This window comes from Idiotropiscis lumnitzeri, chromosome 14 (assembly GCF_059441095.1).
Source record: "Idiotropiscis lumnitzeri isolate Australia: NSW breed Sydney's pygmy pipehorse chromosome 14, RoL_Ilum_1.0, whole genome shotgun sequence".
NCBI classification, from domain to species: Eukaryota; Metazoa; Chordata; class Actinopteri; order Syngnathiformes; family Syngnathidae; genus Idiotropiscis; species Idiotropiscis lumnitzeri.
Genome location: NC_142404.1, coordinates 1,331,178 through 1,356,077, shown reverse-complemented (window position 1 = coordinate 1,356,077; position 24,900 = coordinate 1,331,178). Strand labels below are relative to the sequence as shown.

Here is a 24,900-nt window from a genome sequence, read left to right as displayed (position 1 = left end):
ATGTTTCTCATTGTAGTCACTGTGCAGTCAATGTGTCTGTGTTTGTATGTGAGAGAGTCTGACTTACAGTTCCATTGGAGTCCAAGTGCGGGCTCCTGGAGGTCGACTTGACCTTGGCGAAACCACAGCTCACAACTGGATGTCCTCATGTCTGGTGCAAGATGCTCGATGACACTGGGATGGTTGCTTGCCCATTGCCTCAACTCGAATCCGCCCTCAGCCAGAAGATAGCAGTTTGTCTACAAGAGTCTTGGCTGCTATTGGACAAGGGAGACTAAGGAGACAGTTGTCCACGTAGAAGGACTTGTGGATGACATCACGTACATCCTCTTCCGGTTGGCTGTGGTCAGTGACATGTTTCTGAGAGTCCATCCAAGGCGTGTCTTCCCAGCTGCTGACCCACCAGGTGGTCCTGATCTGACTGGCTCTATAGGTTTGATGAGGTGCGTGTAGTCATCACCAATCAGCAGCATCGGCTGGACCCTATTCAGTGGCAGAAGAGGCAAACCTGACAGATGTTTATACTTCCGCTTAAGTGCAGCAACTGGATGAGAATGCTTTGCTAAACTCAGTTGAGCGGCTGTGAAGGCATACTATATATCTTGTCAGGGCTGTCAGCTGGAGAAATCGTAAACGAAACTGACGCTCCATGGAGCTGATCCAGTCCTAGTCAGATTGTATGGAGAGCCATCACCTCCTTTCTTCCTCTAAGGCACAACTGTTTGGCAGCAGGCTGGAGCAGTATTGTCCACTCAGAGCCATCATCTAAAATTTTATGTCTCCAAGGACTTGTCACCGTTCCTGAGGAAGACTTTACTGATCTTCAGCAACACCTTCCGGTTGAAGACTGGGCGGTCTGCATACAGGACTCTGTTGGTTGTGCTTACAAAGCAGCTTTCTGTTGGCGGTGAATGCGGTGCTTGTACCTCCTCCTTTCCTCTCTCATTCACGTCATGCAGCACAAGCAGATGTTTCCTGCCACAGTCCTTACAGGGGGCTTTGAGCGTGCACTTTGCTGCTTGATGATTGCGTCCACAACGCCAGCACTTCTTATTGACTTTAATTCATGTCACTTTTTGTTCCCTAGTCAAGTCCTTAAAATTAGAGCAGCTGTTTAGGAAGTGCTTGTCATTATCACAATATGGACAGTAGGCCTTTCTCTTTTCCATCGTATTTGTCTTGTCAGTTGACTGTCCAGAGGCAGGTGGGGCTGCTGCAGAGCTTGATCCCGAAGCTTTCTCAGTGTTCAGGAGGATAGTAGCAGACTTACTTGAAGATTTAGTAGCGCGCTTGTTATCGTGCCTCTTGTTGGACGACTCGTGTCTCTTGGGGGGCGTAATGCCGTCTTCCTGAACTTCTAACTAATATTCCAGCCAATCAGCAAATTCGAAAATGGTCGGAATGGAAACTCTGAGTGGATGAATGAATCTTTTAAAGTTGGCATTGAGGTCATGGGGCAGTTTAATTAAGAGCCTCGAGACATGAGAACCACAGGTTAATTCAACCTGACCTTGTCGACCCAGCTGTTCTAACATGCCCACTAGTGAGCGCACGTTGAGAGCGAATAAACAAAAGCTCTTAGCATCACCACTACGTATGTTTGGACCATCCATTAGCGCTGCAATCCGTTGCACAGCGAGCTTGTGGGGCTGTCCATACATCTTGGTGAGAGCCAGCATCATATCTGTGTAGGGTAGCCTGGAATTACAATAAGAGTCAGCCACGAGTGAGGCTTCTTCACACTTAAGATGATCAGTGAGACTCTGGTACTTGTATCTCTCAGTGGCGTCATGCGGTAATAAATTCTCTAAGGCTAACTTCATGCGTGCGAACCCTCTGGGGTCTGGTGATGTGAGGCTGGGAATGGTGGGCTTTGGTCCTCTGTATGTGGTCTCTCTCTGTGGAACATAAGAGTAGGGCACTTGGGGGAAGGCTGAATCTCTGCCAGCGTATGAATCTTCATACTGTGGGTCACTAGCTCTGAATGAGTGAGCGGGATGCCTTTGGCCATACATGTCAGCATGAGACGCACTTTGCAGGGGTGTGGCTGCCTAGTATGGACTATATCCTTGATCTGCGGGTGGCTGTGAAATTTGACTTGTGAGAAGTCCTGTATCAGGTTTCCGGACGACCCGCGTGCCTGATATTGTAGCTGTGAGTGGGCTGGATTGTCCGGTTGGCTTCTGATCGGGCGTTGATTGCTTCCGTCAAACCCACTGCGGTATGTGCCTGGAGGTGGGAGGGTCGGAGGAGGAGGATTGGACTGTAAGGCAGTCATCAGGCTCTGAAACTGTTTGCGGAGTTCAGCATTTTCTTGGCGCATCTCTTTAAGGGCAGCGTTAAACTCACTGAGTGGGTTGATATCCTGCCCCCTCGTGGTTTGCAACATAAAATGCTGAGACACCTCCTCGTGCTCAACATACCCCAAATTCCCCGTGTCAAAGCCATGGCTAGCCGGTGGTGATGGGGATCTACTAGTTGAGCGCTCCGGAGCTACGTGCTCCTCTTGTAATGCTCTAGTAAGAGCAGCTGGTCTTCGGAATTTACTCAGCGCATCTGGCCCACTCAAGTCATAATCAGACATATAGGAAGGCACCGATGTCAATCGTTTAGGTTTGCCGCCAGGTGCTGCTAATTCTGAGTCCTGCATCTTCAAACAGCGATTTGCCATCCGGCTCGAAGGACCATTGAAAAATATGTAAATGACTAGTGCTGGGAGGAGTATGCAAATCACTGTTGTGAGTCCGGTTAGAACTCCAATAAGGAGGATAGGATCTTGTGTTTTCTGGTCTTTAATAAAGTTGAAGTCAAAGTACACATTTCTTGATGCTTAAAACGAATATTTGTGTGGTTCTAAAAAGAAAATAATAAAGTATCAATATCTGACTAATGCAAATATCACAACACAAACATACATGACTCAGACACGAAAAGAAGTCGCGGCAATAGCTCTCCATTCAATGTGCTTGTGAACATTGCATGTTACCAATTAGCAGTGAAACGTGTATTGTACAGACAAACAAACAGTGTTATTAATGCTGTAACTTACTTGTCTCGCGCACAACTCGAAGCAGGATAAATGTGGACTACAACTCAAATAAACTTAGCTCGATAGACAGAACTGACACGATTCTCGCCACCGTCTCTCCTTCTTCCTCCTTCCTATATATGCACACGCACGCTCACGCTACGTGAGTTGGAGCGCTAAACTCCGCCCTCTTAAAGGAGCCGGTGTCGCAGTCTCTGAGCAGCCTTTTCTACAAAACACTTTGTGTTAAAATGTATCAAATGGTGCGCTGAAAACCACTTTTATGCAAAACCTTCTTGAAATTACAGCAAATCAAAAAAACTAAATTATGCATTCTTCATCAATGAAAACAAATGAACTAACATTGCGCCGCCTTCAGTCAATGCGTACGCGGCTACGCGTTCCTGCATCAGGGGATACAGGTTTTTTCGGGGTAAGTACTTTGGCACCACCGAAGGACCCCCTCCGCATCAAGCAACCCGTCCCTATCTAGTACTGACACCGCACCCGGCCCCTCAACCGAAGCGGGTTACGCACAATTCATTGCCGATTTGACTCAAATAAATATGTCGACGACGTGTGGAGTTCGTGGGCGTGTGCGGCAAAAAAAAAAAAAAATTCTTGTTGTGGTCATTCGTAATATTAAACAGTTTAGCGGTTAAATGTGTGTAATATCATAGACATTTCGCTGTCACTATGTATTTTGAAGTGATGGGCAAATGTAGCTTTTATGAAGCGCTGAACCATTTGAAGCAATCGGTTCAAAATGTTTTGAAGTTTCAAAGCTTCAGTGATAATGACATCTGGTGGCGGAAAACTAGAACTGCAGTCATATACTATAGAAGCTTTTAGGCAGTAAAACAATAGTATCTATACACACACGGAAACAATAATTGGATACCTAGTTCTTTATACTAAAAAAAATGTTTTTGTGTATTGTGGCAGTTTTTGAGTAAATAAAAAATCCCCCTATCTTGGTTAATGTTCAGCTAAGTAATGTGAACTTTGTGTGTGTGTAAAGAAGGTCCACCAGCGTCTGCACTTCCTGAGAGTCCTCAGGAAATTCAACCTGGACAGGAAGCTGCGGCTGGTCTTCTACCACTCGTCCATCGAGAGCCTGCACTGAGGCGGACAGAGTGAGGCTCCAGAGGACGGTCAAAACAACGCAAAAGATTATTGGCTGCCCTCTCCCCTCACTGTCGGACATCTACACCGCCCGGTGCCTCAGCAGGGCTCTCAATAACGTCAAAGACAATACCCACCCAAACTCACACCTGTTCAACCTGATGCCCTCTGGCAGGCGCTACAGGTGCATCAAATCAAGGACCAATAGTCTGAGAAACAGTTTCTTCCAAGAGCCATCTCCATTCTAAACTCTCACACACACACACACACACACGACCACCCTTACCTTGCAAAACCGCAACGTGATGTGTTTTTATATATCCTATTCAGTATTATTCTCCATTGCACTAACTATCCTCTTATTTATCTAATTTATATATTTAACTGAATTATTGTTGTATTGCACTGGAGAGGGGAGCTCTCTAATCTCGTTGCACACTTGAGTACAATGACAAAGGGATTTCTTCTTCTTCTGAATGTCATTTAATTATTTTTTCCTGACGTCTTAACTAAACAAAAGTGTGAAACAATGTTACGCTAAGAAACCACGACTCATATGTTCATACACTAAATGATACCAATTTCTGCATACATAAATTAACAAAAACTATGGCACAGGAAAAGTATATTTATTTAAAAAAAATATTACTTTTTCCACAGTCTTCGGATTTAGACGTTTTTTTTTTTGTTCCTGACAACTTCACGTTTTTGAGAAAAATGCGCTCACATAGCACAGGTGCGCATAAAATTTTAAACCGTCGAGAAGGGTACGCGGCTTGCGGCGACCTCGACTCTCACTGTTACCTCGATGAGCGGAAGTGTCTCGACTAGGCGGTCTGATGTCTTCAAACTTAGAAAATAAAATTAGAAGTGTTTTATATGACTCTTTTTTCATGTTTGCACCACCTTAAATACACTAATGTTCCATGGTCAAATGTATTTTATTAAACATTATTATACGATCGTATGCACGTCTACTTATTTAGTTTCAAAACATGTATATAAAGATATCGATAGTTATTTTTAGGTTACTATGTAAAATTGGCTTGCATTAAAAATGTGACTCGTGCTAATTCTACTTTAAAACCATACATTTAAGTATTTGTATACCTGACTATGCTTACGTTCAATGAATACACTTAATTTGAAAACTAAAAGCTGCCGAGAAGTACTAACGCTCGTCGTATTTGAGCGTCGAGGTCACCGCACACCGCGCACACCAAACAGTTATTGTTTCGGACGTCACAGGTCACGTGTTTTCTCCTGACTTAACGGAGCGTCGGAACAATGTTCCAAAGCTTTTTTATTTCCGGGTTTGAAGCGTGCGCCGGAGTTTCGGATTCAGAGTTCCCATCACTAGTATTTTGGTCTAGTGTAGCTGCCGTACTTAAGGACCTTTTGCGCAGGCGCCGCGGATCACTATAATAAAAGTGTTCATGTTTTTTTTAACTGCAAAATTGCCAGTAGCTGCCATACTTAACGACCGTCTGCGTATGCGCTGCGGATCAACTATGCTACAAATTTCCATATTATTTTAATTTGCAAAATTGCCTAAACAACCCGTGCCGCAAAAAAAAAAAACGTGCCGCCATCATCGATGACGCAGGGGCGTAAATCGTTTCCGTCACACGCACTGTACCAATTCTGCTATTCTTGTACGCTTGTAACCTGCGCTCTTGAACACTACAGAAACTGCTACTATGTTTGACACTTCAATGAGGACTATTGTTAGTAGTGTATGTATTGGATTGGGCCAGAAAGCGAGAGTTTGGGGACTAAATTGTGAATTTACAAACTCAAAAATAGGGCGACCTCTTTTAAACCTCCAGATGTCTGACTTACAACTTCAGTCTATGACCTAATTAAGATAGTTTGATATTTTTGGTAAGCTTTCGTTGTCAATGGCTTTCCTTCTAATATGCTTTCACTTCGTCACTCAAGGTAAGTAAGTGCTAATACTCTTACGCAATGCTATTTTCTTGAACTACACTTGATGAATTTTTTTGAGCGTGACATTATTTATTGAACTCGTACTCAGTCAACTCAACGTTATTTGGGTTCATTAGAGCTTCCTGGTGGCCGAAGAACTAAATAACCAAAAACGTCAAACTGGTTGATTTAACAGTAAAGCTCAAGTGACCAGCTAATTGACTGCTCAATGGCGACATTAAATGGATACACACGCACAACACTCATATTCAGGGGGCAACTACCTACGTTCTGGACTGCAGTCAGGCCAGCCTCCACTCGCAAAGATGAAGTCAAGCCAGCCGCCACTGTTATTTTTAATACTGTACATTAGTGTAATGTCGTTCGCGAACGATTCGTTCAAAAAGAACGACTCTTTTCAGTGAACGTGAGTGAATGAATCACTTCAAGAAGCGATTCGTGCTTTTTTTTTTGTCATCTTTGCGAACACCCAACCAGCAGCCAATGTCAGATATAAACGTGATTTACTTGACATACTGCCACGCTATTGGCGTTCACGAAGCAATCAGTGATGTAATTTCTCATTCGCCAACGATTTAGTGAATTGAACGTGTCGCTGCCGTTTCTGGTTCACGCAAACGAGAACTCCGTGCAGTACATCAGTTCAGTCAGTGTACGCTGTTTTGTTGTGAATGATTCACGATTCGCCAAGGAAGGAACCACTCACCAACAACACTCATTTCGTGCTCGCGGGGACAAGCTTTCATTGGCATCCGTTTCTGCAAGCTAACGGCTAACGCTAAGTCCATCCAAGTACCGGGAGCAAGCGGCAAGCGCATGAAAATAAGAGCGAATGACAAACTTACAGTCCCTCGCCGATGGTGATGAGGCACCCCGGTCTGCAGCAGCTGGGAGATGACGTTGTTATAGGGGACATCTTCATTTGAAAACATTTATCCCAATACATTTTAAATAGCACATATGTACACTTCAAAATTATCCTCTCTGTCTACTGCAACTATTAAGTGTTGCAATCATCAAAATGCTTTTTACCATTAAATTGCACTTTTATTTAAAAACTTGTTTGGGGGCTTGAGTGTTATTTTAATTCTCGTTTTTAATTTACGCAACAGAACGGTTAACAACCAGACATGTAGTCATCCACTTCATTTGACAGCCTGCACTTCGTAACGCGTGAAAACAAGAACACACCGGGCACGTGACGGCCGTGTGTTATGTCCTCCAAAATAACAAATGTTTATATATGTAGGAATAGTTTTTATTGCGATTATTATTGCTGTTAGTATTTAATCCATCCATCCATCTTCTGTACCGCTTCTCCTCACTAGGGTCGCGGGGGGTGCTGGAGCCTATCCCAGTTATCTTCCAGACGTGTAGTCAAATGGGCTTTAGACGAGCGAATAAAAAGTTGTTATTTAAGTAACTTTCCTCGGGTATTTTGAACTCAGCCGTCACTCACTCGTGAATCTTCGTGAACGACCAATCAGCACCCGCAGCCAGCTACAGGCGGGGCGGGTCTTGGCTGAACGTACTGCACATCACCAACTCAGTCAGAGAATGCGACCTGTCGTCTCTTCCCGTTCACAAAAGGATTCGGTGAGTGAACGATTCGTGTCGTCACTTCCCGTTCACAAAAGGATTCGGCGAGTGAACGATTCGTGTCGTCACTTCCCGTTCACAAAGGGATTCGGTGAGTGAATGATTCGTGTCGTCACTTCACGTTCACAAAAGGATTCGATGAGTGAATGATTCGGTGAACGATTCTTTTGAACAAATCTTTTTGATGAACTTATTCTAATGATTCGGTTCACCTAAAAGAACTGTTATGCCCATCACTACTGTACATCACGGTGCATTACGGTAGTGCGGCGATAGAGCTTGCTCTGTTGGCCACCTTCATAATAAAAGCTCACGAACTCATGTATGCACGTCAGTGGTTTGGATTTGAAATAATGTTGTTCAACTTCTCTTCACCCAGGGGGAATGCAAACTTTCTCAGAATTGCACCAATAAATGTTCTGAATTGAGATAGAAAGAGAAATCAATGTTAACTCTGCACCAATGGCTGACATTACAACTGATTTAAAAAAATAAATAAAAATTAAGTTTTTGTTACCCCAAAACCAGACCAGTGCTGGCGAACACTAGATCACCCCAGGTATCCAACCAAAGTACTTTCATCAAAATCTGATGTGGCATTTTAAAATAAAAGGCCAAAGAAATATCAATGTTGGACCTTTACTCCTGAATTTGAAAAATCCTTAAAAATGAGGTTTTCGTTATCCCGCTACCAGTCGAGTTCTGGGGCACACTAGGCCACCCCAGGTATCCAACCAAAGTACTTTCATCAAAATCTGATGTGGCATTTCAAAATACAAGGCCAAAAAAAATCTCAAAATTTGACCATTAAACCCAAATTTGAAAAATAAATAAAAATTAAGTTTTCGTTATCCCGCAACCAGACCGGTGTTGGGGCACATTAGGCGACCCCAAGTATCCAACCAAAGTACTTGGAAAGAAATCTGATGTGGCATTTCAAAATAAAAGGCAGAAGAAATCTCAACTTTTGACCATTACACCCAATTATGAAAAATCAGTAAAAATCAAGTTTTCGTTATCCCGGAACCAGACCGGCGCTGGGGCACACAAGGCCACCCCAGGTATTCAATCAAGGTACTTTCATCAAAATCTGACGTGGCATTTCAAAATAAAATGCTGAAGAAATCTCAAAATTTTACCTTATCACCCGATATTGAAAAATTATTAAAAATTAAGTTTTTGTTATCCCACAACCAGACTGGTGCTGGGCCACACCAGGCCACTCCCGGTACCAACCAAAGTACAGAAATCTCAAAATTTACTGTTGTAAAATGCGATTGGACAGTAAACAGCCAATCAGAATCAGCCCAAGTGTCAGACTCCTGATTGGTAAATAATTGTGGCACAGTTATCACGCCTGCATCGTAAGCGAAATCTGCGTTTTGTACCGTAGAGGAGAGAGAAGCCGTAAACGTAAAACCTTGTTTGTGCATACGTGTGGTGGGTCTTGTACATGTGAAACACATTTTGGTACGTACAAAACATGTTTTCGTGCGCGGTATTTGACATTACGCTTGTGTAATTGGGGCCTCTACGCGGTATTTCACATTATGTACACGCCAAACTCATTTTTGTACACGGTATTTCACATTATGCTTACGTAATTGTGGCATAAATCAAACGCCATCGACATCTACAAATTTTTTTACATACTCGTAGTCCCACCTACTGGCTAAGAGAAATCTTTGTTTTTTTTCCGATGTTTTTCTGCCGGCTGTTACCCAGATATACGTTATATTTGGTCAGAAGAATACTATTTTGGCCTTCATGATGCTGCATCACAAAACTTGTGCATTTTAGCAAGAAGCTGTTGCCGGGGCAACATTATTTTTGCCAGGTTGCATTGGAGGGTATATATTTGTACGAAAGCTCATGAAACTTTGCAACGTCACATGTTTATAAAGCGTCATGACTCGAAGGCAACTTTATGTTACTATTCTGTTATAGATATTGCATCACCGAGTGGCCACTAAAAATATCATTATTACATTTTAACATACTGCACAGAGCCTGTCAGAGCAGCCTCAAGACGATCTTAATTTCTGTCGAATTTTGTGACTTTTCGGCGAAGGGTGTGGCTCAAAGTCTGATGATTTACCGTGGCAATAAAAGCTGCTGTAACATGGAAAACTTTTTGATTCATGGGCCACAATGCGTCCTAAAATTTGACAGAGGGGCCGGACCTGGAGCAGATGGATGGAGTGTTTCGGTAACCTCACCTCAGCTGAGAAAAAAATGCATATAGTATATGGCAAAAACTGTAAAGTTCATAAAACACGACGTTAAGCTTTCAACTGCTTTAATTCACCGCCATCTTCCTCCTCCAGGCGAACACACAACACACCAGAGAGCCACACAGGTTCTCGCGATATCCGCGCACAACATGCGGGAAGTTAACAATCTCCCTCTTTCTTTAAACAAAAAAAATAAAATAAGAAAAGTGACAGCAATCCTGAACATTTATAAAATGCATTTAACAAAACACAAATTCAAGGAAAAATTCACATAACAGGTATAACATCACTGCACCAATACTCCTTCTTCTAGGGCTTTAAGAAGCATCAGGGGAGAAGCACCTTTTTTTGTTAAGCAGTCAGCAAGTTGTGACTTTGCATCTGACCAGTGCACTTCTTTGATTTTGTTTACCTGAAGCAGTTCTTTGATACTGCTTATTTCTAACCTAAGTCTCTTTTCTGTGACCTGTTTTGTGGATTTGAGAGCATCAAACAAGGAATTGTTATCAGTGACACAGATGAGAGGAAGAGTATTCAGGTCGGCTTTTCCAGTGGTAAGCTCAGAATAGAGTGTAGCCAGGAACATGGCATTATCAATACCATCTGACCTTCTCTAAAGGGACTGGTTGTAGGCTGTCAATGTAAGTGTTCTGATGCACCTGCACTACACCGTCAACAGTTGCAATGTCCATCCCCACATATGAAAAATTATCATGTTCTTCACGGCCCACATGAAAAGCAGACTTAATTACAGGGATAACATTGGAAACAAAGTTTCTTGACCCGGCCCAAAGAAAATCATCGACATGACACGCCAATAATCCTATGACCAAAGATTGCTCATTCTGCCAATAGAATATTGCAGGGTCAACTTGTGATATTTTACCACCAGTTTTCAGCATGAGTTGTCTGACTTTGTTGTACCAATAGAGGGATGCGTCCGCAAGTCCATACACGCATTTCTTTAGTTTCCAAAGAACGCTGCTTCTGTCCACACGAGCTTCTTGTGGGGGGGCGAATGTAAATGTCTCTCGAGAGTTCCATTCCTTGTAGAAAGGCTGACTTAATATCCATAGAATGAACCGTCCACTTGTTTTGACATGCCACAGCTAACAGCAATCGAAGCGACTCGGATGCGCATGTGGGAGAATCTTTTTGCAACTCGTGAATATTGATTTCCTCAAAGCCTCTCGCCACAAGGCGAGCTTTGGGTACAATACCATTAGCAGTTTCTTTCAGTGTACAGACCCATCTAGTAGAAACACATTTTTGACCCTTGTTAATGATCTCCTCATAAACATTGTTCTTTTTCCAGTTATCAATCTCTTGCTGTTTAGCCACATCAAAAGAGATGTCTTTGGTAATGAGTACATCGGCATCAGTGTTTTCACAATCTGTGTGAAGATTTTCAACCTGTGACATATCTAATGCTTGTCTTTGTCCCTCACTTCCATTAGGTTCTAGCTGCTGCAAATTGTACCAATTTTTGTATTGCCCCTTGGCCTTTCCTGCTCTGCCTAAAACTCTGGCAGTGTACTGAGTATCATCATCTTTGTTTGTAAATGTGACCACCTGACCCCTTTTTAATTTTACATCAGTAGATGAAACAGCAGGAGTTACATCACTCTCTGTTTCTGGGCCCATCTCATCAGTCTGTCTGTTCGTGTCTTTATCATTTAATTCTGTGTTTTCAGTAATTTGTTCTCCTCCATGAAGACTTTGTTCATCATCTGAATTCTCTAACACATCAGTCTGAACTGTATTTTCATTTTCTATTCCATTGTTGGGAACACTGCGAAGTGCAGGTTCATGCTCATTGTGTGCATTTAATTTACTTAGCCTGGATTGATGTACTCTGACAAGAATTCCGCCATGTCTTACGAACACAACGGCTCCATCCTGACCTATAACTACAGCAGGACCCTTCCACTCTGAACTATCCTGTCGCTTATAATACACTTTGTCACCTGTTTCATACATTTCATCTGTAGGTCTGAGCTGCTTACGTAACGCCCTCCTAATTCTTTCAGAGCATTCCACCTCTGTGAAAGCTTTTCTAGCAGCATGTAATGCTGTTAAATGTTGCCCTACTCTAGTACTCATATTCGCACTCTCAAGAGCAGGTGGTTTATCAATTAAGACAGACGGAAGATTGGGACTGTGTCCAAACACAAGCTGGTGTGGACTATAACCATGCACATTGATCAGACAGTTTTTTGCCATAAGAGCCCAGTCTAAAGCAGTTTGCCAGCCACACCCATTTTCCTTTTTTACTTTCAAAAGTGTCTCAGTCAGAGTCATATTGTGTCTTTCCAACAAACCGTTGCTCCAGGGACTGTATCCTGCTGTAGTTTTCGTCTCAATGTTGAATTTCTCCGCCATGTCTCTAATCTCCTCATTATTGAACTCTCCACCGTTGTCCGTGAAGATCCGCTTGGGGGCACCGTGAATACATATCCACGAATGAATGAAGGAGCTGACTATATCCGAAGGTTTCTTAGACCTCACGATGTTTCCAGCGCTAAAACGTGTAAAGTGATCGATGATGTGGAGGTACCACACACCAGGTTCCAGCTCATGTAGATCCATTGCCACTGTTTCATTGTATTCGGAGGCTAAGGGCAAGCCAACTGCCGGTTTGGGCTTGGTCCTGCGGTGTTTCTGACATTTCTCACAGTCACGAATGATGTCCTCCAGAATGATCAGGCAGTCTTTGTCATTATTTCCAGAGCTTTGAACAAGCCTCTGCAGCCGATCTGCGGAGGCATGACCAAACTGCTTGTGAAGCTTCAGGAGTACTTTGCGTTTTTCTCTAGTAGACATCCCTGTTGTGACAACAAGTACTTCACCTTCATTGCTGCTCCCCTTTGTATTTCCATCTCTTATGTCCACACAGTAGTGTCCGGAACTGGTGAACTCAAGAGGCACTTGTTGCTTAAACATGACAACTCTGTCATTCTCCATGTCTAAGACAGTCCCTGCTTTCTTTAAAGACATTTTGCTCAACAATAAAGGAATATCAGCAGGAACAACTTCTGTTTCAATCTGACATTTTGTATTGCCCCTTGGCCTTTCCTGCTCTGCCTAAAACTCTGGCAGTGTACTGAGTATCATCATCTTTGTTTGTAAATGTGACCACCTGACCCCTTTTTAATTTTACATCAGTAGATGAAACAGCAGGAGTTACATCACTCTCTGTTTCTGGGCCCATAACCCAGAGGCCGATGGATCGAAACCATCCTCTGCTACCATGTAAAGTTCATAAAACACGACGTTAAGCTTTCAACTGCTTTAATTCACCGCCATCTTCCTCCTCCAGGCGAACACACAACACACCAGAGAGCCACACAGGTTCTCGCGATATCCGCGCACAACATGCGGGAAGTTAACAAAAACATGCTTTAATTTGTAATGAAAATGAACAAACGCATTACAACAAAATATCTGTCTTAGAGTGCGCCTCCTTGTGGGAACACATCAGAATTACAGGGGAAATAAAACATGAACAAGGTTTATTCATTTAATTTTTTCAACTTCAGCCGAAAGCATTTAACGGGCCGCTTGTGGCCCCCGGACCGTAGTTTGCCCATGCCTGCCTTTGACGTTGTCACGTATGGTGTCGCCTCCGTTATGGGCTGTTGTCACTTGTCAAACCTTGCTTCTCACTTTGAGCTTTTGGTATAACTTCCAAGTCAACATCATGGTTGTGCTGTGGGTGGTGAAAAAGAAAACTTTGGACGTGTTGATTTGGGTGCTTTCGACGCACGTTGCAATTCATGTTCTTTAGCTCAGCATCGTCTTTTTGGAACCAAATATATTTCCATACGACAGATGTCGGATTTCTTTTCGGGACAAGCGCAACAGGAACAACTTCAACTCACGTTACTTTATCTTCAGCTCGGTCAGCCGCTTCTTGATTTGAACCGCCAACCACTTGCTTGTCGTCTGTTTCCCTTCTTGTTCAGACTGGATGGTGTTGGAATTTATCTTTAAATCAATGTTAGAATTTAATTTTAAACCAATGTAAACACAAATTAATAATCTGACTCCAATTTGTGACTTTACCCAACTCTCACTCATCCAACAATATGCGCGCTCGTTCTGCAATAGAAAGGTATCAGGAAGCCGGCATTTTCACACACGAGTGGATTTATTCCTAACACACAAATCTACAACTTGAGCTTGTGTCCCTCTCAATACAGCTCTACACCTCTCTTGCCACCAGCGAATGTGTTCTACCTCCGAGTTGCCCAGTAATGATTCATCCTATACAATATGCAAATGGAACAGAGACAAAGGCATCCTGGCATGATTCTATTGGCTTTGTGTTTCCTGCAGTTAACTTTAGCTTGCTCTTATTGGTCTTTCTTCAAGTGGTGGCTCCTCCTGCTTGTGGTTGAAGGGTCCAGTTTCTTGTCAACCCCTTCCCGCTCGAGGTGTCTGTCTGCGCCAGGCACCAACCTAAAACCTCCCAAACCTCACATTCTTTCACTTTCTTTTTCCAACTTCACCAGCCACCCACACAGCATTCCACAGAATAACAGTGACACAAGATGCAGGACATCGAATAAAACTAGCCAGGTTTAAACTCTTCCACTCCTTTAATGGGTACAGTCACATGACTACACACGCTGTAGCCAACCGTCTTAAAGGGGAATGAACATAGATAGCCTCAGACACATCTGTTGTGAAATGCGCTATATAATGTATTGTTTTGTATTGTACAAATTTATTTTTCATTGGAGTGGTAGTGCCACCTACTGGCTAAAGGAAATATATGTTTTGATTCTTTGATGTTTTTTTGCCAGCAGATTAACAATATCTACCTCATAATTGCTCGGAAGAGTGTTTCGTCCTTCATGAAGTCAAAATACGAAATCTGTCATTTCTTTTGCGAAAAACTGTGGGCGTGGCTACGCACAGTTCACCAATAAAACAATAGAGATTTTGAGGCTCTACATATTAAAAAAAATTCATGACATTTTGCACACACACCAGGCCTGGCAAAATTCTCAATATTTTATTAATTAGTGCAATTTTTTAAAAAATGGATAGTTAGCACCCCTACAAATAAAAAAAAAAAAAGCTGCCCCGGATGTACGTTTCAAGTAGATCTATGAAAATTTGGTGGAGTATGTAAAACGCCAGACCTACAAATAAGTCTCTTGCAGCCATATGCTAAACTGAAAAGGAACGCCGCCATTCTGACTTTAAATGTCGGTGTCGCCTCAACTACAAAATGTGCCGTAACTTGACTGAATTGATAAGATTTTGCATGGTTGATAATAGTAAAAGCCTTAACACATTTACAAACTTAATTTTTATCGTAGCGCTAGCGCCACTTACTGGGTAAAGGAAATATATTTTTTAATGTTTGGTATTTTTCTCCATACAGGTTGACCAGGTTTACCTTATATTTGTTCAAAAACATTAGGTCATATTGCAACACGAAGTTTGGGATATTTTACGCAAAGCTGTTGCCTTGGCAAATCCTAGTGATGGGTAGATGAGGCATCCTGTATCGTTTCGACACAGTGACACAATGTATTGACACTGTGTTGACACTGTGTTGCTGAATACTGACACCTGGTGGACTTGCAGGAAACATTTGACAGGGTCATCTGACACTGATCTGTCAAACTAATTTTATCCAATTCCATTGATTAGCGACGTGATGTGTTTTTATATAGCCTATTTCGTATTACTTTCCATCGCACTAATTATTCTCTTATCTAATTTATATATTTAACTGAATTATTGTTGTATTGCACTGGAGAGGGGAGCTCTCTAATCTCGTTGCACACGTGAGTACAATGACAAAGGGATTTCTGATTCTGATTAGGCATTTGCTTTCACATTATTTTTACATACACGCAATTTCATAAAAAAAATCTTTGATATTCGAGACGCAGTTGATAAATTAAGTGAACATCTGTCTGAATGCCCAAGTAAAAGTGTTGTGAATGACAATGGACTCATTGTAATTAAAGATTTTTATTTTAAAAAATTTAGTTTCTCCAGAGTTTTGTTATTCAGTCTTTTTCTTTTTTTGAGGCAATTTCCCCCGCCTTTGAGAAGATCCTCTCACAAGGCACTGAAGAGGCCGATGTGCACAACGCCTGTGTGGCTAATATGAATAGGTGAGGGAACGTTGCCTCCATGGACTTCCAGTATAAGAGCGGGTCTTCCGTACGTGCAACGTGTCCTGCTGACATATAGCGCTGCACCTCTGAGTGCGCATCAACAGTGACGTCTTCCATCTTGCGGATATTTAACGCAAAGTAACGCGCCAATAACTCGATGCTTGTTTTGAGCGTCCATCCTGTTGACAGATGCGCTTCCTTATGAACACAGTTTGGCGCGCGACCGCTGTGTCGACACGATTCTGGTAGTGGTCACGTGACTTTCTTAAAGCGGTACGCGCACCGACACGGGGTTTGCCCTGGAAGCTCAGCGCGCGCATCGACGCCTCAGTGTCGCTGGACCCATCACTAGCAAATCCTATTCGCCAAGAAAAACAACACTACTTTTGAGAGTCTAAATATGCCCCAAGACTTATCAAACTTCGCACACATATCTTTCCTCCAGGCAAGCTCATCAATATTTTATTCATTTATCATGTATTTTTAATTTAATTTTTTCATATTTATTTATATATTTTTATCGAGCCGTCACCTTACCGTGGTGGAGGGGTTTGCGTGTTCCAATGATCCTAGTAGCTAAGTTGTCAGGGGCTTTTGCCCCTGGTAGGGTCACCCATGGCAAACAGGTCCTAGGTGAGGGTCCAGACAAAGCACAGCTCACCACACCCCCTTATGAAGCACATCATTTTTGGACCACGTTTTCCTTTGCCCGGACGCGGGTCACCGGGGCCCCCCTCTGGAGCCAGGCCTGGAGGTGGGGCTCGTCGGCGAGCGCCTGGTGGCGCTGCACCCATTGGGCTCGGCCGGGTACCGCCCGAAAAGGCAACGTGGGTCGCCCTTCCCATGGGCTCACCACTTGTGGGAGGGGCCAAAGGGGTTGGGTGCCATGTGAGTCGGGCAGCAGCAAGAGGCAGGGACCTTGGCGCTCTTATCCCCGGCTACAGAAACTAGCTTTTGGGACATGGAATGTCACCTCTCTGGCGGGGAAGGAGCCTGAGCTGGTGTGCGAGGCAGAGAAATTCCGACTAGATATAGTCAGGCTCACCTCCACACACAGCTTAGGCTCTGGTACCAGTCCTCTTGAGAGGGGTTGGACACTCTTTCACTCTGGAGTTGCCCAGGTTGAGAGACGCCGAGCAGGTGTGGGCATACTTATTGCCCCCCGGCTTGGCGCCAGTATATTGGGGTTCACCCCAGTGGACGAGAGGGTAGCCTCCCTCCGCCTCAAGGTGGGGGGACGGGTACTGACTGTTGTTTGTGCTTATGCACCAAACAGCAGTTCAGAGTACCCACCCTTTTTGGAGTCTTTGGAGGGTATGCTGGAGCGCGTTCCCCCTGGAGACTCCATCGTCCTACTGGGGGACTTCAATGCTCACGTGGATAATGACAGTGAGACCTGGAAGGGCGTGACTGGGAGGAATGCACCCCCCCAATCTGAACCCAAGCGGTGTTCTGTTACTAGACTTCTGTGCTCGTCATGGATTGTCGATAACGAACACCATGTTCAAACAAAAGGATATCCATATGTGCACTTGGCACCAGGACACCATAGGCCGCAGTTCAATGATCAACCTTGTAGTCGTGTCATCGGATTTGCGGCCGCATGTTTTGGACACTCAGGTGAAGAGAGGGGCGGAGCTGTCAACTGATCACCACCTAGTGATGAGTTGGCTCCGATGGTGGGGGAAGAAGCCGGTCCGGCAGACCCAAAACGTATTGTGAGGGTCTGCTGGGAACGCTTGGCAGAATCCCCTGTCAGAAAGAAATTCGACTCCCACCTCCGGCAGAACTTTGCCCACATACCGGGGGAGGCGGGGGACATTGAGTCTGAGTGGACCATGTTTCGTGCCTCCATTGTTGCGGCAGCCGATAGAAGCTGTGGACGTAAGGTGGTCGGTGCCTGTCGTGGCGGCAACCCCCGAACCCGCTGGTGGACACCAGCGGTAAGGGATGCTGTCAGGCTGAAGAAAGAGTCCTATCGGGCCTTTCTGGCCTGTGGGACTCCGGAGGCAGCTGACAGGTACCGACTGGCCAAGCGGAATTCGGCTTTGGTGCTTGCCAAAGCAAAAACTCGGGCGTGGGAGGAGTTTGGTGAGGCCATAGAAAACGACTTCCAGACGGCTTTGAAGAAATTCTGGTCCACCATCCGACGTCTCAGGAGAGGGAAGCAGTGCACCATTAACACTATTTATAGTGGAGATGGGGTGCTGCTGACCTAGACTCGGGACGTTGTGAGTCGGTGGGGAGAATACTTCGAAGACCTCCTCAATTCTACCAACACACCTTTCATTGAGGAAGCAGAGCCTGAAGACTCTGTGGTAGACTCACCTATCTCAGGGGCTGAAGTAACCGAGGTGGTTAACAAGCTCCTCTGTGGCAAAGCCCCGGGGGTGGATGAGATCCGCCCGGAGTTCTTAAAGGGTTTGGATGTTGTGGGGCTGTCATAGTTGACACGCCTTTACAACATTGCGTGGACATCGGGGACAGTGCCTCTGGATTGACAGGCCAGGGTCGTGGTCCCCCTTTTTAAGAAGGGGGAACGGAGGGTGTGTTCCAATTATAGAAGAATCACACTCCTCAGCCTCCCTGGTAAGGTCTACTCAGGGGTTTTGGAGAGGAGGGTCCGCCGGGAGGTTGAATCTCAGATCCAGGAGGAGCAGTGCGGTTTTCGTCCTGGCCGTGGAACAGTGGATCAGCTCTACACTCTCTACAGGGTCCTTGAGGGTGCATGGGAGTTCGCCCAACCAGTCTACATGTGTTTTGTGGACTTGGAGAAGGCGTTCGACCGTGTCCCTCGGGGAGTTCTGTGGAGCGTGCTTCGGGAGTACGGGGTACCGAGCCCCCTGATACGGGCAGTTTGGTCCCTGTACCACCGATGTCAGAGTTTGGTCCGCATTGCCGGCAGTAAGTCGGATTCGTTTCCAGTGAGGGTTGGACTCCGCCAAGTCTGCCCTTTGTCACCGATTCTGTTCATAACTTTTATGGACAGAATTTCTAGGCGCAGTCCAAGTGATGATGGGATCCGGTTTGGTGACCTCAGTATTTCATCTCTGCTTTTTGCAGATGATGTGGTACTGTTGGCTTCCTCAAGCCGTGATCTCCAACTCTCATTGGAGCGGTTCGCAGCCGAGTGTGAAGCGGTTGGAATGAAGATCAGCACCTCCAAATCTGAGACCATGGTTCTCAGTCGGAAAAGGGTGGAGTGCCCTCTCCAGGTCGGGGAGGAGATCCTGCCCCAAGTGGAGGAGTTTAAGTATCTTGGAGTCTTGTTTACGGGTGAGGGGAGGATGGAGCGAGAGATCGACAGGCAGATCGGTGCAGCGTCCGCTGTTGATGCGGACGCTGTATCGGTCTGTCGTGGTGAAGTGGGAGCTGAGCCAAAAGGCGAAGCTCTCGATTTACCGGTCGATCTACGTTCCTACCCTCACCTATGGTCACGAGCTGTGGGTCGTGACAGAAAGAACCTATATGGGCAAAGGTGTCTGCTAGCTCTGTTGTTAGGGCTTTTGCAAAAGCCGGCATCATGAGGAGCCGCACGCAGCAGCGACACGGGGAATCTGACAATGACGAGAGGGAAGCTGGCGTGTTTGTGGGAGAACTTGCCCAGTTGTTTATTTCTGATACAGAAGACGATTTTGATGGATTTGTGGATGATGACTGATTAATAATAATGTGAGTAAATTGTTAAATAGTTCACTAAAATACAACCAAACTCAGTTTTGCTCCTGTTGCCTTTTTAAAAACAGCTAGCCACGCTAGCCATGCTATCTTCTGTTTTAGTGTGCATGTAAACTAAGGTATTGTATGGTAGGCTGGGAAGCTGAATTTTGCTGGGCCTACACTCTTATGCTATTCAGTTGATTTGGGGTGATAGTTTTTGTTTTGATGTAACACCGTGACCGCACATCGTTTGTTGATGAGTGACTTGCTCACACCGGCATTGTGTCGGCATCCCATCTGAGGGGCTGCGCGGCAACGAGACGGCGAGGCAGACTGATAATGACTCTCGTGTTTGGTGGAGAACGTGTCCAGCTGTTTATCTTGGATACAGAAGACAAGGACTTGGTGCATTTTTGGATGAGGACAACTTCAGCACGTTGTTAGAAGCTAAAATAAAGTACCACCAAACTCCCGCTGCTATTTTAAAAACACGCTAGCGCGACTGCTCAATTACTCGGTTCTGTTTGCGCCCAATGATACGGTGCGTTCTATCTATGTATCAAATACAGAAATAGCACCCTCAACTGCTACTGCGCCCTTTGATACGGTGCGTCTTTTGGCCGTAAAATTACGGTAATCTTTTGAAGACACTGTTTATTTTTTGTGTAATTTTTTGCAATATTTATTATATTTTTTTTATATTTATTTATTATTATTAGTATTTACTTATATGTATATCTGCATATTTAGAAAGTATTGTAAAACTGTTGTCATCATACCTTATTTATTTTTATTCATTTTATGAATGCTATAGTGAATATATTATAGAAAAACTAGGATTTTATGTTAGGGGTAGGACTAAATGAGTTTAGACTTCCTGCAACACCCTTTTGAGCATGTGGTCTGTTTTAGCTTGCCTTGTTATTCATGACTGTTTCTGTATATTTTATTTTATTCATTGTTTGACTTATATTTAAATCTGTGTTATTTATTACTTTAGTTCCATGTTCGAAATAAAGACAACCAATCAATCAATTAACAGTGTTTTTAGTTCTCCTATTATTCTCCATTGCATTCAATTAAAGAGCAATATCAGAAAATCTTTAATTACCACAATATGCTGGTCCAAGCTAGTCACAATCCATTGCTCTGCTTTCCTACCAAAGACCTAAGTTCTTCTGTCTGAAAATGTACCTTTTGGATTTTATCAATATCTCTCCCTTTTGACTAAATCGCACATTTCATTTTTCATTTTCCGCAGTATTAAGTGACTCTCCACCAGCTCTGCCACAGGAAGTCCTGTTTGATAACTGGCAAGTGATGTGGACTCCTACCTCAGAAGAGAGCACTGTCAATTACACTGTGAAGTACAGCAGGTGCGTGGCATGAGCATAAAAACTATAAATGTAATTATTTATACTCCACATGATTTAAATTCCAAAATGGTCACTTTTCAGGCGACCCCCCAAAATGGCAAGTTTGTTCAACCATTAGCATTGTGAAAGAGGGCAAGTCATTTTCAAGACTTTAGATTGGTCAATAATGCGTAAAAATGACATCCATATCTCACCAAAATGTTACTTGTGAGGTTTTGGCCCGACGGCAGCAATATACAATATTCGTCCATAGTGTATACATGGGCGACTTTCCTTTTAAAATGGTTGGCTCACTTAACTTCATACAGTGCACTGTACTTGCCATATATATGTATTAGTGCTGTCTAGTGATTACTTTTTTTTAAACACAAAAAATTCTGTAATTAATTGGGATAATCACGTTTTTTTTACTACTATTTTAGCTTTTACAGGTATTTACCTCAATAATATATTGTACTAAATTTAAAATCACCAAATATGAAGGGTATTTTTAATAAAACACTATTCTAATGGGTTTCTTTGATCCTTGAATAAAATCTAAATGGAGTCATCTTTACAGAAATTTTTCTTAGAAACAATTCTCAAAACGTATACAGTACACTTAGTTGTAAGCGCCACACTCCAGCAGTGTTGGTCTGGAAGGCCCAGTGGTAACTTAAGCAGGGTGTTTTGTTCTGAGATGATGAGCTAAAGATGTAAAGCTAAATATGGTACAAGTGTTTGAATTTGGCTTTGCAAGATCTGCTAATAAAATATTTAATCGCTGGAATTTTTTTTTTAAATTAATCTGGTGTTAATGCTTTAATGTAGCCATAAGGGGGCACAAGCCAGTGTCTTCTTATGCCGGTCCCAAGCCCGGATAAATACAGTGGGTTGCGTCAGGAAGGGCATCCGATGTAAAACTTTGGCCAAATCAAACATGCGAATCAAAAATATGACTTCCATTCCGGATCGGTCGAGGCCCAGGTTAACAACGACCGCCACCGGTGCTGCTGACCTACAGGGCGCTGGTGGAAATTGGACTTCTGTTGGTCGAAGAAGGCGAGGAGGAAGATGTATCCGAAGGAAATCAAGAGAAGAGGAACACAACAAATCTAGGACTGAGACTAGGGACTTTGAATGTGGGAACTATGACGGGGAAAGGTAGAGAGCTGGTTGACATGATGCAGAGGAGGAAAGTGGACATACAATGTATTCAGGAGACCAGGTGGAAAGAGAGCAAAGCTAGAAGTTTAGGAGCAGGGTTCAAGTTGTTCTATCATGGTATAAATAGGAAGAGAAATGGAGTAGGAGTTATTGTGAAAGAGGAGTTTGTTAGGAACGACCTGGAAGTAAAAAGAGTGTCAGATAGAGTGATGAGCCTGAAGCTAGGAATCGAAGGTGTGATGATCAATATTGTTAGTGGGTATGCACCACAGCTAGGTTGTGAACTGGAGGAGAAGGAGAACTTTTGGTTGGACCTTGATGAAATGATCGAGAACATCCCTAGAAATGAGAGAGTTGTCACTGGTGCAGACTTCAGTGGACATGTTGGGGCAGGAATCAGTGGTGATGAGGAAGTGATGGGCAGGTTTGGTATCCAGGAGAGTAGGGCTGCACGATTAATCAAAATGGAATCGACATTGAGTTTTGATGTAGAGCGATTATCTAATCGGAAGACAATGAGGTTTTGTATTTTTTCCTCTCTCCCCCAACATTTAGCATTTGAGTGACAGATGAATTAGCCAACCAGAATTGTCGATGCTCGGGTCTTAATGGCGCTGGCCAATCTCTGTTGTTGGCTAACACGTGTTAGTCTCTGGTGCCTACAGTCAGCGCAGTCCGACAATAACACACTACGTGTGCACCTTTGTTTTTTTCTGTGATTGGCTGTACAGAAGTGGATGTAATGGAAGTAACTTTTGCAGCCGTAGATGAGGAGAGGGAGATGCTTGTGCTATAGACAGGCGGTACTTCTTTTATTTGGACGTACGGCGGATTCGACAAATAAACCGCATAAAAAACATGACGTAACCTTAATTCAACGTTAAAAACACCACCACCGATTTGAGGATGAAGCCTCTCAAACAGATTTAAAAAAAAAAAACGATGAAGGGGAGGCAACAATTAGCGGTCATTCACGTGTTAAGCTAAGATTGCTAACAGTAGCATTCACATTATGAAAAATATAGGCATCGGAAAACTATTAGTATTAGTATTTGTGCGGACCGGTGACAAGCTCCCTCTCAGAGCATCTTTTCAGCACTAATGGCAACATTGTAACTTGTGATCGTGCATGTCTGATACAAGCAATTGTGAAAATGCTGCTTTTTCTAGCCCCCCCAAAAAATAATACAATACAATATAATCGCTGGAAGAGAGCGCCTTGTACTTTTCATCAATTGGTGACATTTGTGATTTGTATTATAATATTGATCAAATTCTTTGAAACTAAACTGACTCACAATCGTAGTTTTGCGAGCATTGTGACAAGCTTGTGTGTGACGTGTGGGTGTGTGAGCGCATGCGTGAGGAAGAGTGCAGTGGAGGAGATGAGTGGAAATGCTGGAGTGGCGAGCGAGGAAATGAGAGACAAGTGTAAAGGAAAAGCCCCCTCGTGAGCCGTCACCTTACTGTGGTGGAGGGGTTTGCGTGTCCCAATGATCCTAGGAGCTAAGTTGTCGGGGGGCTTTTGCACCTGGTAGGGTCACCCATGGCAAACAGGTCCTAGGTGAGGGTCCAGACAAAGCACGGCTCGCCACAGCCCCTTATGATGCACAAAATTATTGGACCACGTTTTCCCTTGCCCGGACGGTCACCAGGGCCCCCCTCTGGAGCCAGGCCATGAGGTGAGCGCCTGGTGGCCGGGCCTGCACCCATGGGGCTCGGCCGGGCACAGCCCGAAAAGGCAACGTGGGTCGCCCTTCCCATGGGCTTACCACTTGTGGGAGGGGCCAAAGGGGTTGGGTGCCATGTGAGTCGGGCAGCGGCAAGAGGCAGGGACCTTGGCGCTCTGATCCCCGGCTACAGAAAGTAGCTCTCGGGACATGGAATGTCACCTCTCTGGCGGAGAAGGAGCCTGAGCTGGTGTGCGAGGCAGAGAAATTCCGACTAGATATAGTCAGGCTCACCTCCTCACACAGCTTGGGCTCTGGTACCAGTCCTCTTGAGAGGGGTTGGACACTCTTCCACTCTGTAGTTGCCCAAGGTGAGAGACGCCGAGCAGGTGTGGGCATACTTATTGCCCCCGGCTTGGCGCCTGTACATTGGGGTTCACCCCAGTGGACGAGAGGGTAGCCTCCCTCCGCCTCAAGGTGGGGGGACGGGTACTGACTGTTGTTTGTGCTTATGCACCAAACAGCAGTTCAGATTACCCACCCTTTTTGGAGTCTTTGGAGGGTGTGCTGGAGAGCGTTCCCCCAGGAGACTCCCTCGTTCTGCTGGGGGACTTCAATGCTCACGTGGGTAATGACAGTGAGACCTGGAAGGGCGTGATTGGGAGGAATGGCCCCCCCAATCTGAACCCGAGGGGTGTTCTGTTCCTAGACTTCTGTGCTCGTCATGGATTGTCGATAACGAACACCATGTTCAAACATAAGTGTGTCCATATGTGCACTTGGCACCAGGACACCCTAGGCCGCAGCTCGATGATCGACTTCATAGTCGTGTCATCGGATTTGCGGCCGCATGTTTTGGACACTCGGGTGAAAAGAGGGGCGGAGCTGTCAACTGATCACCACCTGGTGGTGAGTTGGCTCCGATGGTGGGGGAAGATGCCGGTCCGACCCGGCAGACCCAAACGTATT

General features: G+C 44.4%; 1 protein-coding gene across 2 annotated transcripts in view; it reads left to right on the top strand.

Moving 5' to 3' along the window:
* The first annotated feature begins 5,470 nt into the window (after nt 1-5,470).
* Nucleotides 5,471-24,900, top strand: part of ifngr2 (interferon gamma receptor 2) — a 49,261-nt gene continuing 29,831 nt past the window's right edge. Inside the window, exons 1-2 of one of the 2 annotated variants that reach the window (XM_088314323.1) lie at nt 5,471-6,094; nt 21,001-21,115. In XM_088314323.1, coding sequence (XP_088170449.1) covers nt 6,055-6,094; nt 21,001-21,115 — 155 coding nt within the window. In that variant the 5' untranslated portion in view covers nt 5,471-6,054. The remainder of the gene's footprint in view (nt 6,095-21,000; nt 21,116-24,900) is intronic. The other variant, XM_088314322.1, reaches the window with a different exon arrangement.